This window comes from Numida meleagris, chromosome 9, assembly GCF_002078875.1.
Source record: "Numida meleagris isolate 19003 breed g44 Domestic line chromosome 9, NumMel1.0, whole genome shotgun sequence".
NCBI classification, from domain to species: domain Eukaryota; kingdom Metazoa; phylum Chordata; class Aves; order Galliformes; family Numididae; genus Numida; species Numida meleagris.
Genome location: NC_034417.1, coordinates 12,655,599 through 12,665,732, shown reverse-complemented (window position 1 = coordinate 12,665,732; position 10,134 = coordinate 12,655,599). Strand labels below are relative to the sequence as shown.

General features: G+C 60.3%; 1 protein-coding gene across 2 annotated transcripts; it reads right to left on the bottom strand.

Annotated features, from left to right (window-relative positions):
- MFGE8 (milk fat globule-EGF factor 8 protein) lies at positions 2,512-10,015 on the bottom strand. 2 transcript variants are annotated; one of them, XM_021407486.1, is made up of 10 exons: positions 9,860-10,015; positions 7,830-7,955; positions 7,531-7,656; positions 7,294-7,407; positions 6,896-7,077; positions 6,664-6,819; positions 5,752-5,896; positions 4,889-5,091; positions 3,850-4,005; positions 2,512-3,741 (listed from the first exon to the last, which is right to left on the bottom strand). In XM_021407486.1, exons 1-10 carry the CDS (start codon positions 9,930-9,932, stop codon positions 3,598-3,600), a joined length of 1,425 nt encoding a protein of 474 aa, XP_021263161.1. In that variant the 5' UTR covers positions 9,933-10,015; the 3' UTR covers positions 2,512-3,597. The 2 variants fall into 2 exon arrangements, with proteins under 2 accessions (XP_021263161.1, XP_021263162.1); XM_021407487.1 differs by having other exon boundaries at positions 4,889-5,073.

Sequence of the window (10,134 nt, the reverse complement as noted above, 5' to 3'; positions counted from 1 at the left end):
CACGCCTTTCCCAACCCCCTGCTCTCAGGATGGAGCAGGGGTGGGTGCCCCGAGCCCCTTGCCCGCCTGTCACCCCCAGCCAGAGCTGCGTGCCCTCACTGCGTACCTCTGCGTGATGCGTTGCTCACCAGCATTGCTCAGCGCTGGGGAGAAGACGAGGGGAAAGGTGTGCCCCACTGGGGATGTTGAAACCAGGGGGTGAGCCCCGTGATGCCCTGCTCGCAGCCCCACGCACCGCAGCAGAGCACCCCGCGTCCCACCATGGGGACCAGCTGTGGGCAGTGGCAGAGCCATGCGAGCACGTGGCAGGAGCACCGTGAGTACGAGCAGCTGCAGGATGGTGGGTTCGGGGGGGTCTGTGCCAAAACCTTTAGGCTGCCCGGCTGCGCCCCTCTGCCAGGGTATCACCCACGTAACTCCAGAGCCAGCCCCAGGCTTGGCGCTGCCCGGGCCCCGGGGCCACGCGTGTGCCCTGACCCTGCACTGCTTTGCTGTTTTACGGCGAGGAAATGAGGCGCGGGGCCCTGCTCCCTGCACCCTGCCCCGCCGTGCAGGACGGCGTCAAACCGGAAAGAAAACACCGCGTGCAAAAATAAAGAGCCCGCCGACCCCATCCTGCCCGGCACTGAGCCTGTCCGGCACCGGAGCTGGCTGATAGGGGCTGGGACACGGCGCTATCAGCGATGTCCCGGGTGGCCCTGTCCCCGTGGGAAGCGTGGCTGGGATCGCCGGGACACCGAGGGTCTCACGGCTCTGCTCCGTTGTCCTCATCGAGGGACAAAGATACAGAGTGTGGGTGCTGGGCACGCAGCTGCGCTTCGGGTGCTGAGGGACACGGTTAGCGGGCACTGTTAGCGGTAGGTAGGCAGCAGGATGAGATGATCTTAGAGGTCTTTGCCAGCCTTAAAGCTTCTATGGTTCTGTGGCACCGAGCCGCACGGCGCTGCCACGGGGTCCCCACGGAGGGGCGGCCCCGGTGCGTGACGGCCGGCGTGACACCGCGCTGCTCCGTGGCCCACAATGGGGCCATTACCTCTCCCAGCGCCGTGTCCCCGTGCCGCAGCCACACGACAGTCCCCTCCCTCCGGGGCACGCTGCTCCTTGGCGCTGCCACCCCATTGTTTGCGAGAGGAGGAAAAAGCTGCGGTGTGCCCAAAGCGCCCCGCAAAGAGCCGTCCCTGGGGAGGAGGGACGAGTGGTGCTTTGTGACCCCCGTCCTCACTGCTCGGAGGGTGCTCCCAGAGCTGGGTTTGGGGCTGAGCTCCCAGGGATGGCCCTGGGTGGGTCTGTGGGGCAAGCAGCGCTGTGGGCTCAGCGCAGATCCAAGGCAGCGGTGTGAAGGAAGGGCACGCGCTTGGGGATGGGGCAAACAGAGCCATAAAGGTGTCAGCCCGGCTGCTCAACCTCGGAGCCGGTGAGTGGCAGCTTCCACCTGGTCCTGGTGGGGGATTTCTTGGCAAAACGTTGCTTGCACACAACACGGCTCAGCCTCTGCCAGCGGCTCTAGCGGGAACCCGCGCTTGAGGCTGGAAGTGGGGAGGGAAACCCAGGTCTGCTGCAGAACGGAGGGGGCCGCGAGCAGCGCTGGGTTTCCGGGTGCTGGTGAGAGGATGCTGCCCTGCGGCCGCTTCCTGCAGGCGGGCAGTGGGGTGCCGCAGCGTGCCAGCCTTCCTGCCGCCGGGAACTGCATCCGAGGGACAGGGATGAGGCTCTGCGTGGGGTGCGGGAACCCTCGCCGCCCTCATCAAAGGCAGCCCCGGTGCTGGGCAGGAGGAAGGAAACGTTGCGGGGTGGGGAAGGGCTCAGCGTCCCTCAGTGGGGCAACGGGCAGGAGACGGTGGTGACAGCTGCTGTGATATGTGGCTTCGGCTCCTTTTGCCCTCCCTGCAGAGTCCCCCCCAGCTCAGAGCTGTCTCGCCAGACTCGGAGCAGGCTGCCCTTATCTCTGCTGCCACTTCCAGTGATAAGGGGGGCACGTCTGGGTGGGAGAGGGGCACAGTTTCCCCCCCACTCCAGAGCAGCCATGGAAGCGGTGAATTTAGGAGGTGATGTTGGGATGCACGGGGCCCTGCACCATTCGTGCCAGCCTCAGGGTCCCTACCCATTGGCAGAGCTCCTCCACCACACCCCAGTGCCCCTTCTCTCCCAGGCATGGGGTCCCAAACCAGCAGCCCCCATCCTGCACCATGGCCAGGTTTGGTCACGGCTTCCTCAAAGCTCCAGCTCGGAGAGTGGTTTTGCTCCAAGCTGGGGATCTGCTCCAGAATCAAAGCCAAAGGAGGATGCGCAGGGTGTGGGGTGCCGATAGCAGTTTCCCATCCCCACGTCCCATCGCATTGTGCTCAGCCAGCTGTACGCATGGGTTCCAGCAGCTGGGATGGGGTGGAGGCCGAGGGGAGGATACACACAGCCCTGGTACTGTTTTCTAAAGAAAGGAAGGGAATCAGGAGGGCGTGAGGGCAGGAGGGATGCCTTTGGGAGACGGCGAGCACAGAGCAGTGAGCCAACAGCCCAAATTTTCAGTTTTAATACTGTCAATGACACCCTGGAGCAAGGCCGTGCCACCTGGGTCCCCTCAGTGCTTCCCAAAGCCAGCCTGGCCCTGTGGTCACATCCCATACCAGTCCACGGGGACAGTGGTGCCACCAACATTTTTCCTAGCTGCTATCCCACTTGCCGGTGTCAGCTCACTGCTTTCCTGTTGCCCATCCCAACAGCTCCAGCTTTGCCACCCCATGAAGGGAAAAATCAGGTTACGCAAAGGGTCAGGGGTCTGCTTTTGGGCTGTTTCACCGCCACCTCCTCCAGCTGTTCCATGACACTAGTGCTGGCACCCTGGGAATGTGATCAAAAGGGAAAGAAACCATTCTTGAGACCACTGTGGCTTGGGCTGCAGGGTGCGCAGGGTGGGTGTCTCCCACCACTCGACCCCACAGATCCATGGGTTTGCTCTCTTGGGGGCTGGGAAGGCTCTCAGCTGCCGCAAGAGCAGTGCAGCAGGCAGAGCTGCCGATAGGAGCAGCCTCTCCCCCTCTCAGCACTCCCCTCACACTATGCAGCACTGACACAGCCCACAAGGAGCCCCAGGGCCTGGCAGAAGGGATAGGGCTGAGGTTTGCAGCCCCTGCATGCAGCCATGCAGGGAGGAGGGATGGCAGAGGCTAGGTTTGGTCCTCCCTAATGGCTGAGCCCCGAGCTCCGGTGCGGTGCATGCAGGGCACTGCTGCTGACTGCTGGAAGCAGAGGGAAAAAGGAGAAAAATCATCTCCAGGCTTAGGGGAGGCTGCAGCCAAGCCCTGTGTGCAGGGTAGGGTCTCGAGGCCAAGATCCATTTGCAGAGGAGGGGGTCTCACTCACAGCTTGTAGGGCAGGGCAGGAGCCATCCCCACGTCCCACCCGGGGCGGCCCCATAAAGTGCAGTGCTGCAGCCCCAGAGCAGGGCAGGGGACCCCCTGAGGCAAGGCAGCGCCCGAAGCCTCCCTCCGAAATTCGGGGAGGGGGAGAAGGAGGTGTGAGCGGGAGGGGTGTGGGGCGGGCAGGGCGTGGGCCGGGTGGTGGGGACGGGGCTGTCCCTCCTCCACGTGCCACCCCGCGCCCCTACTCGTCGCAGCCCAGCAGCTCGACGCGCAGCGTGATGCGGTTGTGCCAGGCCACGGGGAGGATGCGCACGAAGCGGGCGTGGAAGGGCACGTCGAAGACGTTCTTCTTGTGCGAGTAGTTGTCGCTGTTGCCGTGGAAGATCTGGGGGGAGGGAGAAGCAGTCAGCATCACAGGGACCCAGACGCCGCTTACCCACGGCCCTCAAGCCTGGATGTGTCCCCAAGCCCCCCCAGCTCGCTGTCCCCGTACCTTGGTGCTGTTGGTCTGGCTGTCCCTGTACACGGTCCAGGAGGTGCCGTTGTCACTGTACGCCACTTTGTAGGCTGCCACGTATTGGATGTGGCCGAAGTCACGAGCTCCCTGCGTAACGATGCCCGTCACCTTCTTCTGGTCCCGAAGGTCGATCTGGAACAGAGACGGTGCTGAGTCCCAGGGCACTGCTCAACCAACCCCTGCCCCTGCAGCAGGACTGATGAAATGCTGTGGGGAAATGTTTGACCTCTGAGCACCCTCTGGGCAGGGAACTGTTCCCCACACATCACTGCGGCTGCTTTGGCACCTCGCGCTGGAGAGGTCGATGTGGGAACGATGGCAAAAAAACGCAATTTAAAAAAAATAATGAAAAAGGACTCCCAGAGGAAATGTATTTCCAGTGGAAAGTGAAGCCGGATGAGAAAATACACAGCTGAATGCGGGCTGACATTTGGGCTGCAAGGGAGATGGTTTCTGTTCTGTTTGCTTTGCTCCCTGCTCTGCCACGCTGTGTTCTGCTGCTGGCACACTGCGGGGTAACACAGCTAGAGAGCTGAAGGTCTCCTTAATTTTGTTCCTTTTTTACGTTCATTGAGGGCCATACCAGCCACACATACATGCATGTATTTATGCATACATGGGTGTACATGTGAATCTACCTACACGTCCACAAGCACATGGCCTTCAGTGCCACAGCCCAGCGCAGCGTGTCACCGCAACCCCGCCGGGAGATGTCCCGATAAGCTGGTTCACTTAGGGCCGAGGAGCAGCTGCTTTTAATCATTCCCCAAATAAAATTAAAAGCGGGACAAATATCTAAACAGCTTTGTCCCATTATGTCATGAAATCATGTGAAAAGTATAAAAACAGCGGAGCAAAGGAAACCGAGAAGGAAATTTCAGAACTATTTGTTCCCATTCCAGACCGGGAATAGAAGCACAAACCTGATCCTTGCTGCAAAACAGAGGGGAGGAGCTGGGCTGGGGAACTGGGGTGCACGGGGGCATGCCACGAGCCCTCCCCAGCCCTTACCCACCTGCAGCCACTCGGACTGGTCGTTGTGCAGCGCTGTCCAGGCGTTCGTCTTGCCCATCTTGTCCAGGCGGGCATAATGGGGATGCCAGGTAAAGGCGTCGATGCCCCACGTCTTGAAGACGCTGGAGGCTGTGATCTGCTGGTCAGAGATCAGGCGGGATTTCATGCCCAGAGGCTCCGAGCAACCTGCCGTGTTGAAATACACTGTAACACAACGGTTTATACAGACAGTGAAAGGGAAAGATTCCAAAGCACCGTCGCCCGATCGCAGCCAGCAGAGCCCCCACACACGCAGTGGCACATCCCCACGGCCACGGCAGGAGCTGGGAGCACAGGAAGGCACTGCAGAGGTGCAGGGATGCAGCTCACCAGCTCCCCTGGGCGCAGCCAGGATGGAGTTTTCAGAGCAGAGCTATTCCCTGCAGCACAGTGCCTCCTGCCGCAGCCACACAGCACAGCCCGGCACAAGGACACACCTCGGTCCTGGGCAGCAGCAGGATGTGGCTCAGAGCCCAGCGCCAGGCACTGCCTAGGACGTGCACTGGGCAGGAATGCGGGGAGGCGAGGGGCAAGCCGAGGGCTCTGGCTAATCATCAGTCACGTTTCCCACGGGACTTTGATCTTCTGCTGCTTGTTAACATCTCCGGCAGGAAAATCAGCCGGGTCAAGGCTCAGATAGGGAACAATGAGAAACCACAGACTGAAGTGAGACAGCCTGGGAAGGTGTAAGCAGCGCGAGAGCGCAGCTCGGCCCAGCTGAGCCGTGGGATTTTACAGCCCATGTGCCCCAAAATCTCCCAGCACCGCAAGAAGAATGAGCACCTCCTGATTAGGGAGCAGGGCTGGCCGGGGGGGAGCATTTACCGTTCATCTCGCAGCCGATGAGCTCGAAGCGCAGCGTGCAGGCACGGCGGCACACCACGGGGTAGATGCGGATGAACTGCGCTGTGATGGGAGGGTCGAACATGTTGGTCTGCATGGTGCCGTAGTCCATGTTCCCCTGGAAAATCTGACACGGCACGCGGGGCTGAGCCCCCAGCTTCCTGCAGTCCCCTGCCCACTGCACAGACAGAGCTTGGTGCCCAGCATGGGCAGAGCGGGGAAGCTGGGCTACCCGAGGAGCATCCCCAACCCTCTTAACACAGCAGCATTGATTCCCTGCAGCTATGGCTGCAGTCTCCAAAATGTGACACCTGCTTGAAAAGAGTGCTGTCAGGTCATGTTTTCATGTGTTGTTTTTTTTTTTTTGCATTGTGGAGATGAGTGAGACTTTTTGTTGGTTAAAGCAAGGCAGATATTCCCAGCCCTTCCTTGGATGCAGAAAAAGCAGTCAGGAGGCATTTGCCACAAAAAAAATTGAGAGTGTTGCACTCAGTGACTTGAGGCTGAGATACACAGTGGGCTTGTGCTCAGCACAGAGCATCTCAAACTGTTTGCTGGCACCTCCAGACCATGCCCACATCCCACCATGTGTCTGCTACAAAGTCATTATCCAAAAGAGCCCAAAAAATCAGTGTTGCTCCTTTGGCTGTGTTATGAGTTGTGGGTGCCCCATCCCTGCAGGTGCTCAGGGCCAGGTTGTATGGGCCCTGGGCAGCCTGAGCTGGTGGGGGACAACCAGCCCATGGCAGGGGGTCGGAACTGGATGGGCTTTAAGATCCCTTCCAACCCGAGCCATTCTATGTTTCTATGATCCCGGTCAATCAAACACTGCTGGGATGGCTCTCTGCGTGACTCTGACCCAAGCGCAGCACCCAGACCCACATCCCAGCCCACCTTGTCTGTGTTGAGCTTCTCATCCTTGCAGAAGGTGAACTCGCGCCCGTCTAGGCTGTAGGCCACCTTATAGGCACGCACGTACTCTGCCTTGCCCACGCGGCGAGCGCCTTGCGTGACGATGCCGCTCAGCCTCATCTTCCTCAGCAGGTTGGCCTGGGGAGGACAAGAAGGTGAGCACGGTCTGCATCCAGACGTAGATAGACCTGCACTTTACTCCTCCCGTCAGTACCTGGATCCATGGGCTCTTGTCATAGTTGCTGGAGGTCCACGCGTTGACAATGCCGTGGTTGTTGAGGCGAGCGAGCTCCGGCCCCCAGCGCTGGAGGCCAAGGAAACCATAGTAGACAGAGGAGGCTGAGAGCTGCGCATCAGAGATGGCCCCTCCTTCCATGCCCAGGGGAATGGCACAGCCTGGGGATGGCAGCAAAAGGAAGTGACAAGGGAGCAATGCCAGGAGCTCATCTGCCACTTGTGGGAGGATGGGACAGGAGATGGCACCTCCATGAGGATGCTACCTCCATCAGGACCAGGCTCAGTGCAGCACACCAGCACTGCACTGCTGGTGAGACCTCTTCTGCGGGACAGAGAGAGAAAGGGATCTCTGCGGAATCAGCACCAAGGACTTACGGGCATGGCAGGTCTTCCCAAAGAAGGGAGAAGGACACTTGCAGGCGTAGTCACCATCCATGTCCATGCAGGTGCCTCCATTTTTGCATGGCTCTGAGGAGCACTCATTCTTGTCTAGGAGGCAGAGGAGGTGGGGAGCTCAGGAGGTGATCCCAGAGCCAGGGTGTCCCCCAGAGCAGAGCCCTGGGGTCCCCGACCTGTCACCTTGGTGTCCCCTTAGTTCCCTGCTGTACTCACTGTTCTGGCAGTGCACCCCATCATACCCCCTGGGGCACTTGCAGATGTAGTCGGTGAAGACGTCCCCTCGATTCGGGACCAACTGGCACTCGCCATTGTTGTGGCAAGGATTGGGGTGGCAGGGGCCTGGGGAAGGAGAAGGGAGGAAAATGGGCTGTCTGCTGGGTACAGGTGGGAAATAAGAGCACCCAGTGTGTTTTGAGGATGCAGTACAGTTCATTTCTGGTGAAGCAGTCAGTGCATCCCTGCCGTGTGCCAATCACCTGTGATGGGGACACGGGTCCCTCTCTGAGCCTCACCTTTTTCTGTTTCATTGCAGTCGATCCCAACAAAACCTTCAGGGCAGATGCAGAAGAAGGGGGTTTCATTGATGCCAGTCAGGCAGGTACCCCCATTCTGACAGTAGTTCACATTGCAGAAGTCACCTGCCAGCAAAGCCACACATCACTGTGAGCCATCCCAGTGCTGGGCAGCCACCACAGCCCCAGCTCCACGTGGAGGTGGCCCCATCCCAGGCTGGCAGAAGAAGCCTGTGACCCACATGCCGGGTGTCTCAGGAAGGGCAGTGACCAACAGAGGCACCTGGGACAGGCACCCAGGACTCCTTGGGCACAGAAAAATGTGTTAGGCAGAGTCTGAACGTCAAATCAGAGCCCAGGGAACGCTGCTGTGCCAGGGAGCAGGCCTAGCCAGGCTGGGGCACCAAGCCATGAGCAGGACAGGATTAGTGCAGGGAATCAGGCGGGTCACATTGCTGGGTTTTCCTAACAGAAGTTAGCATTTGCAAGACAAAACATTCCTTGTAGGGGGAGCCCACATGCCTCAGCTCAGATGCTGTAAGCACAGGAGGAAGAAGTGTCCTACTCTGTATGATGCAGCATGGCATCAGGGAACTCCCCCTACCACCAGTGTATTTTGCCCTAACAGCTGCAGAATAGCAGCACTCTCCATAAACACAGAGCAGATTTCCACCAGTGTGGCTGAAAGTTGTCCTAACTGCATGCCAGGTGCTGGAACAGTGCATCGCTTGATGCCAGCTCTTTGCCAAGCCGCAGAGCTCAGAGCAAGGCTTGAACTCGGGAGGAGACCCAGGGACCACCCCCACTACCTGCATGCCCTGCAGACAGCAGGCAGCACAGCTCTCATTAGCCTAAGCTATCACTTAGCAAGCTCCTATCATCAGTCTTTTAATAGCAGGGCTCCTCCAAGGTAATCCCACTCTTCCTGATGCTCCACAACTGCGGGGTGCCCACTGGGGGCAGGCAGGCCAAGCAGGACCCCAGGTTACAAGCTGATTTCCAAAAGGTGCAGCGTCTCCCTCAGCCCAGCCTCAGGAGGCAGAAAAATTTGGGCAGCGGTTCAAGTCGCTGCCTGCTCTGCCCAGCGCGTTCCGCATGACCTCATGCTCCATCCATGCGCTGCCATGAGCTACGGCGCAGGAGGAGAGGGCTCCGGCTGGTACCCCGGGACACCTTTGCCCCACGCAGGTCTGGGGTGCACCCCTGTGCTGAGGGCCCCACGTACAGCGCTGCCAGTGCCCTGCAGCTCCCTGTGATGCGTGCTCCTCGGCACCCCAGAGTTCCTGGGGTGGGACGCAGCAAGCAAAGGAGAAGCGGTGTAAAATTCCCCACATTTCTTCCCAGGGTTGGGACGGGAGGGGTCCCACTGCTAGATTTATGCTTTGATTTTTGCAAGTAAGCAGACTCTTATCCCCTCCCAGAGTTATCCCGTACGTTCTGTGTCTCCTCGGCAGCCCCTGCCCAGCAGCACAGCACACAGGTCTCGGTTTCCACTCAAGATCGAGATGCTCCTATTTCCCGGCCCTATCTGAGTGCTTCAGCACCTCCATCCTTCCCATGTGTATTTCTCCGCTCAAGACAGTGCTGCCGCAGACCGGACAGCCAGCAGGCGAAGCAACAGAGCAGCCACTGCTTTGGGAAATGTTTGCTTATATGAACCCATGGGCTGGCTCGAAGGCAAAAATAACATCCTCCGAAACCCAGCGGGGCTGGGGGAGGCAGGGTCAGGGTTGTCTGCACGAGCACCCAGAGCGGCTCCAGCACAGCCTCCAGCAGCACCCCTCGGCCCATCCCACAGCCCGCACGTGGGCTCTGCACCCCTTTCACCCATCCCTTTGGGGTCACGCACCCCATCGGGACGCGCGGGAGGTGCCGCGTTAACCGCTCCCAAGAGCTGTTTACATCCCCGGCACGCTTATCCCCGCCTGCAAGCACGGAACAGCGCGGCTCGGCTACGCACGGCTTCCAGGCTCCGTCCTCCCCGCCCCCTGTGCCCCCGGCCCGTCCCGGGAGCTCAGCACCCAACTCACCGGCCACCACCACGAGCAGCGTGAGCCCCAACCCCAGAAGGAGCAGCGCTTGCCACTGCCTCAGTGTCTTCATGCTGAGTGCCGAGCCGAGCCGAGCCGAGCCGAGCCGTGCAGCTCCACTCCGCCGCGGGGCTCGGGGCGGGGAGTGACTCAGCCCAGCCCGGCTCGGCCCGGCCCGGCCCCACGTGCTCCGCCGCCCGCCCCCGGGGCGGGCCCGGCCCGGCCCCTCGGAGCCCCGCAGCGGTTCCCCCGAAGGTCGCGGACTGAAGCAAAAG

Bases quoted from the DNA above. Each gene is read 5' to 3' on its own strand.
- MFGE8 (XM_021407486.1), bottom strand. From the start codon at position 9,932: ATGAAGACACTGAGGCAGTGGCAAGCGCTGCTCCTTCTGGGGTTGGGG. The intron at 7,657-7,829 runs GTGAGGCTCAGA...CTCCTTCCCCAG, and splicing joins CTGCAATGAAACAGAAAAAG to GCCCCTGCCACCCCAATCCT. The intron at 6,820-6,895 runs GTACTGACGGGA...TGTCCTCCCCAG, and splicing joins ACAAGAGCCCATGGATCCAG to GCCAACCTGCTGAGGAAGAT.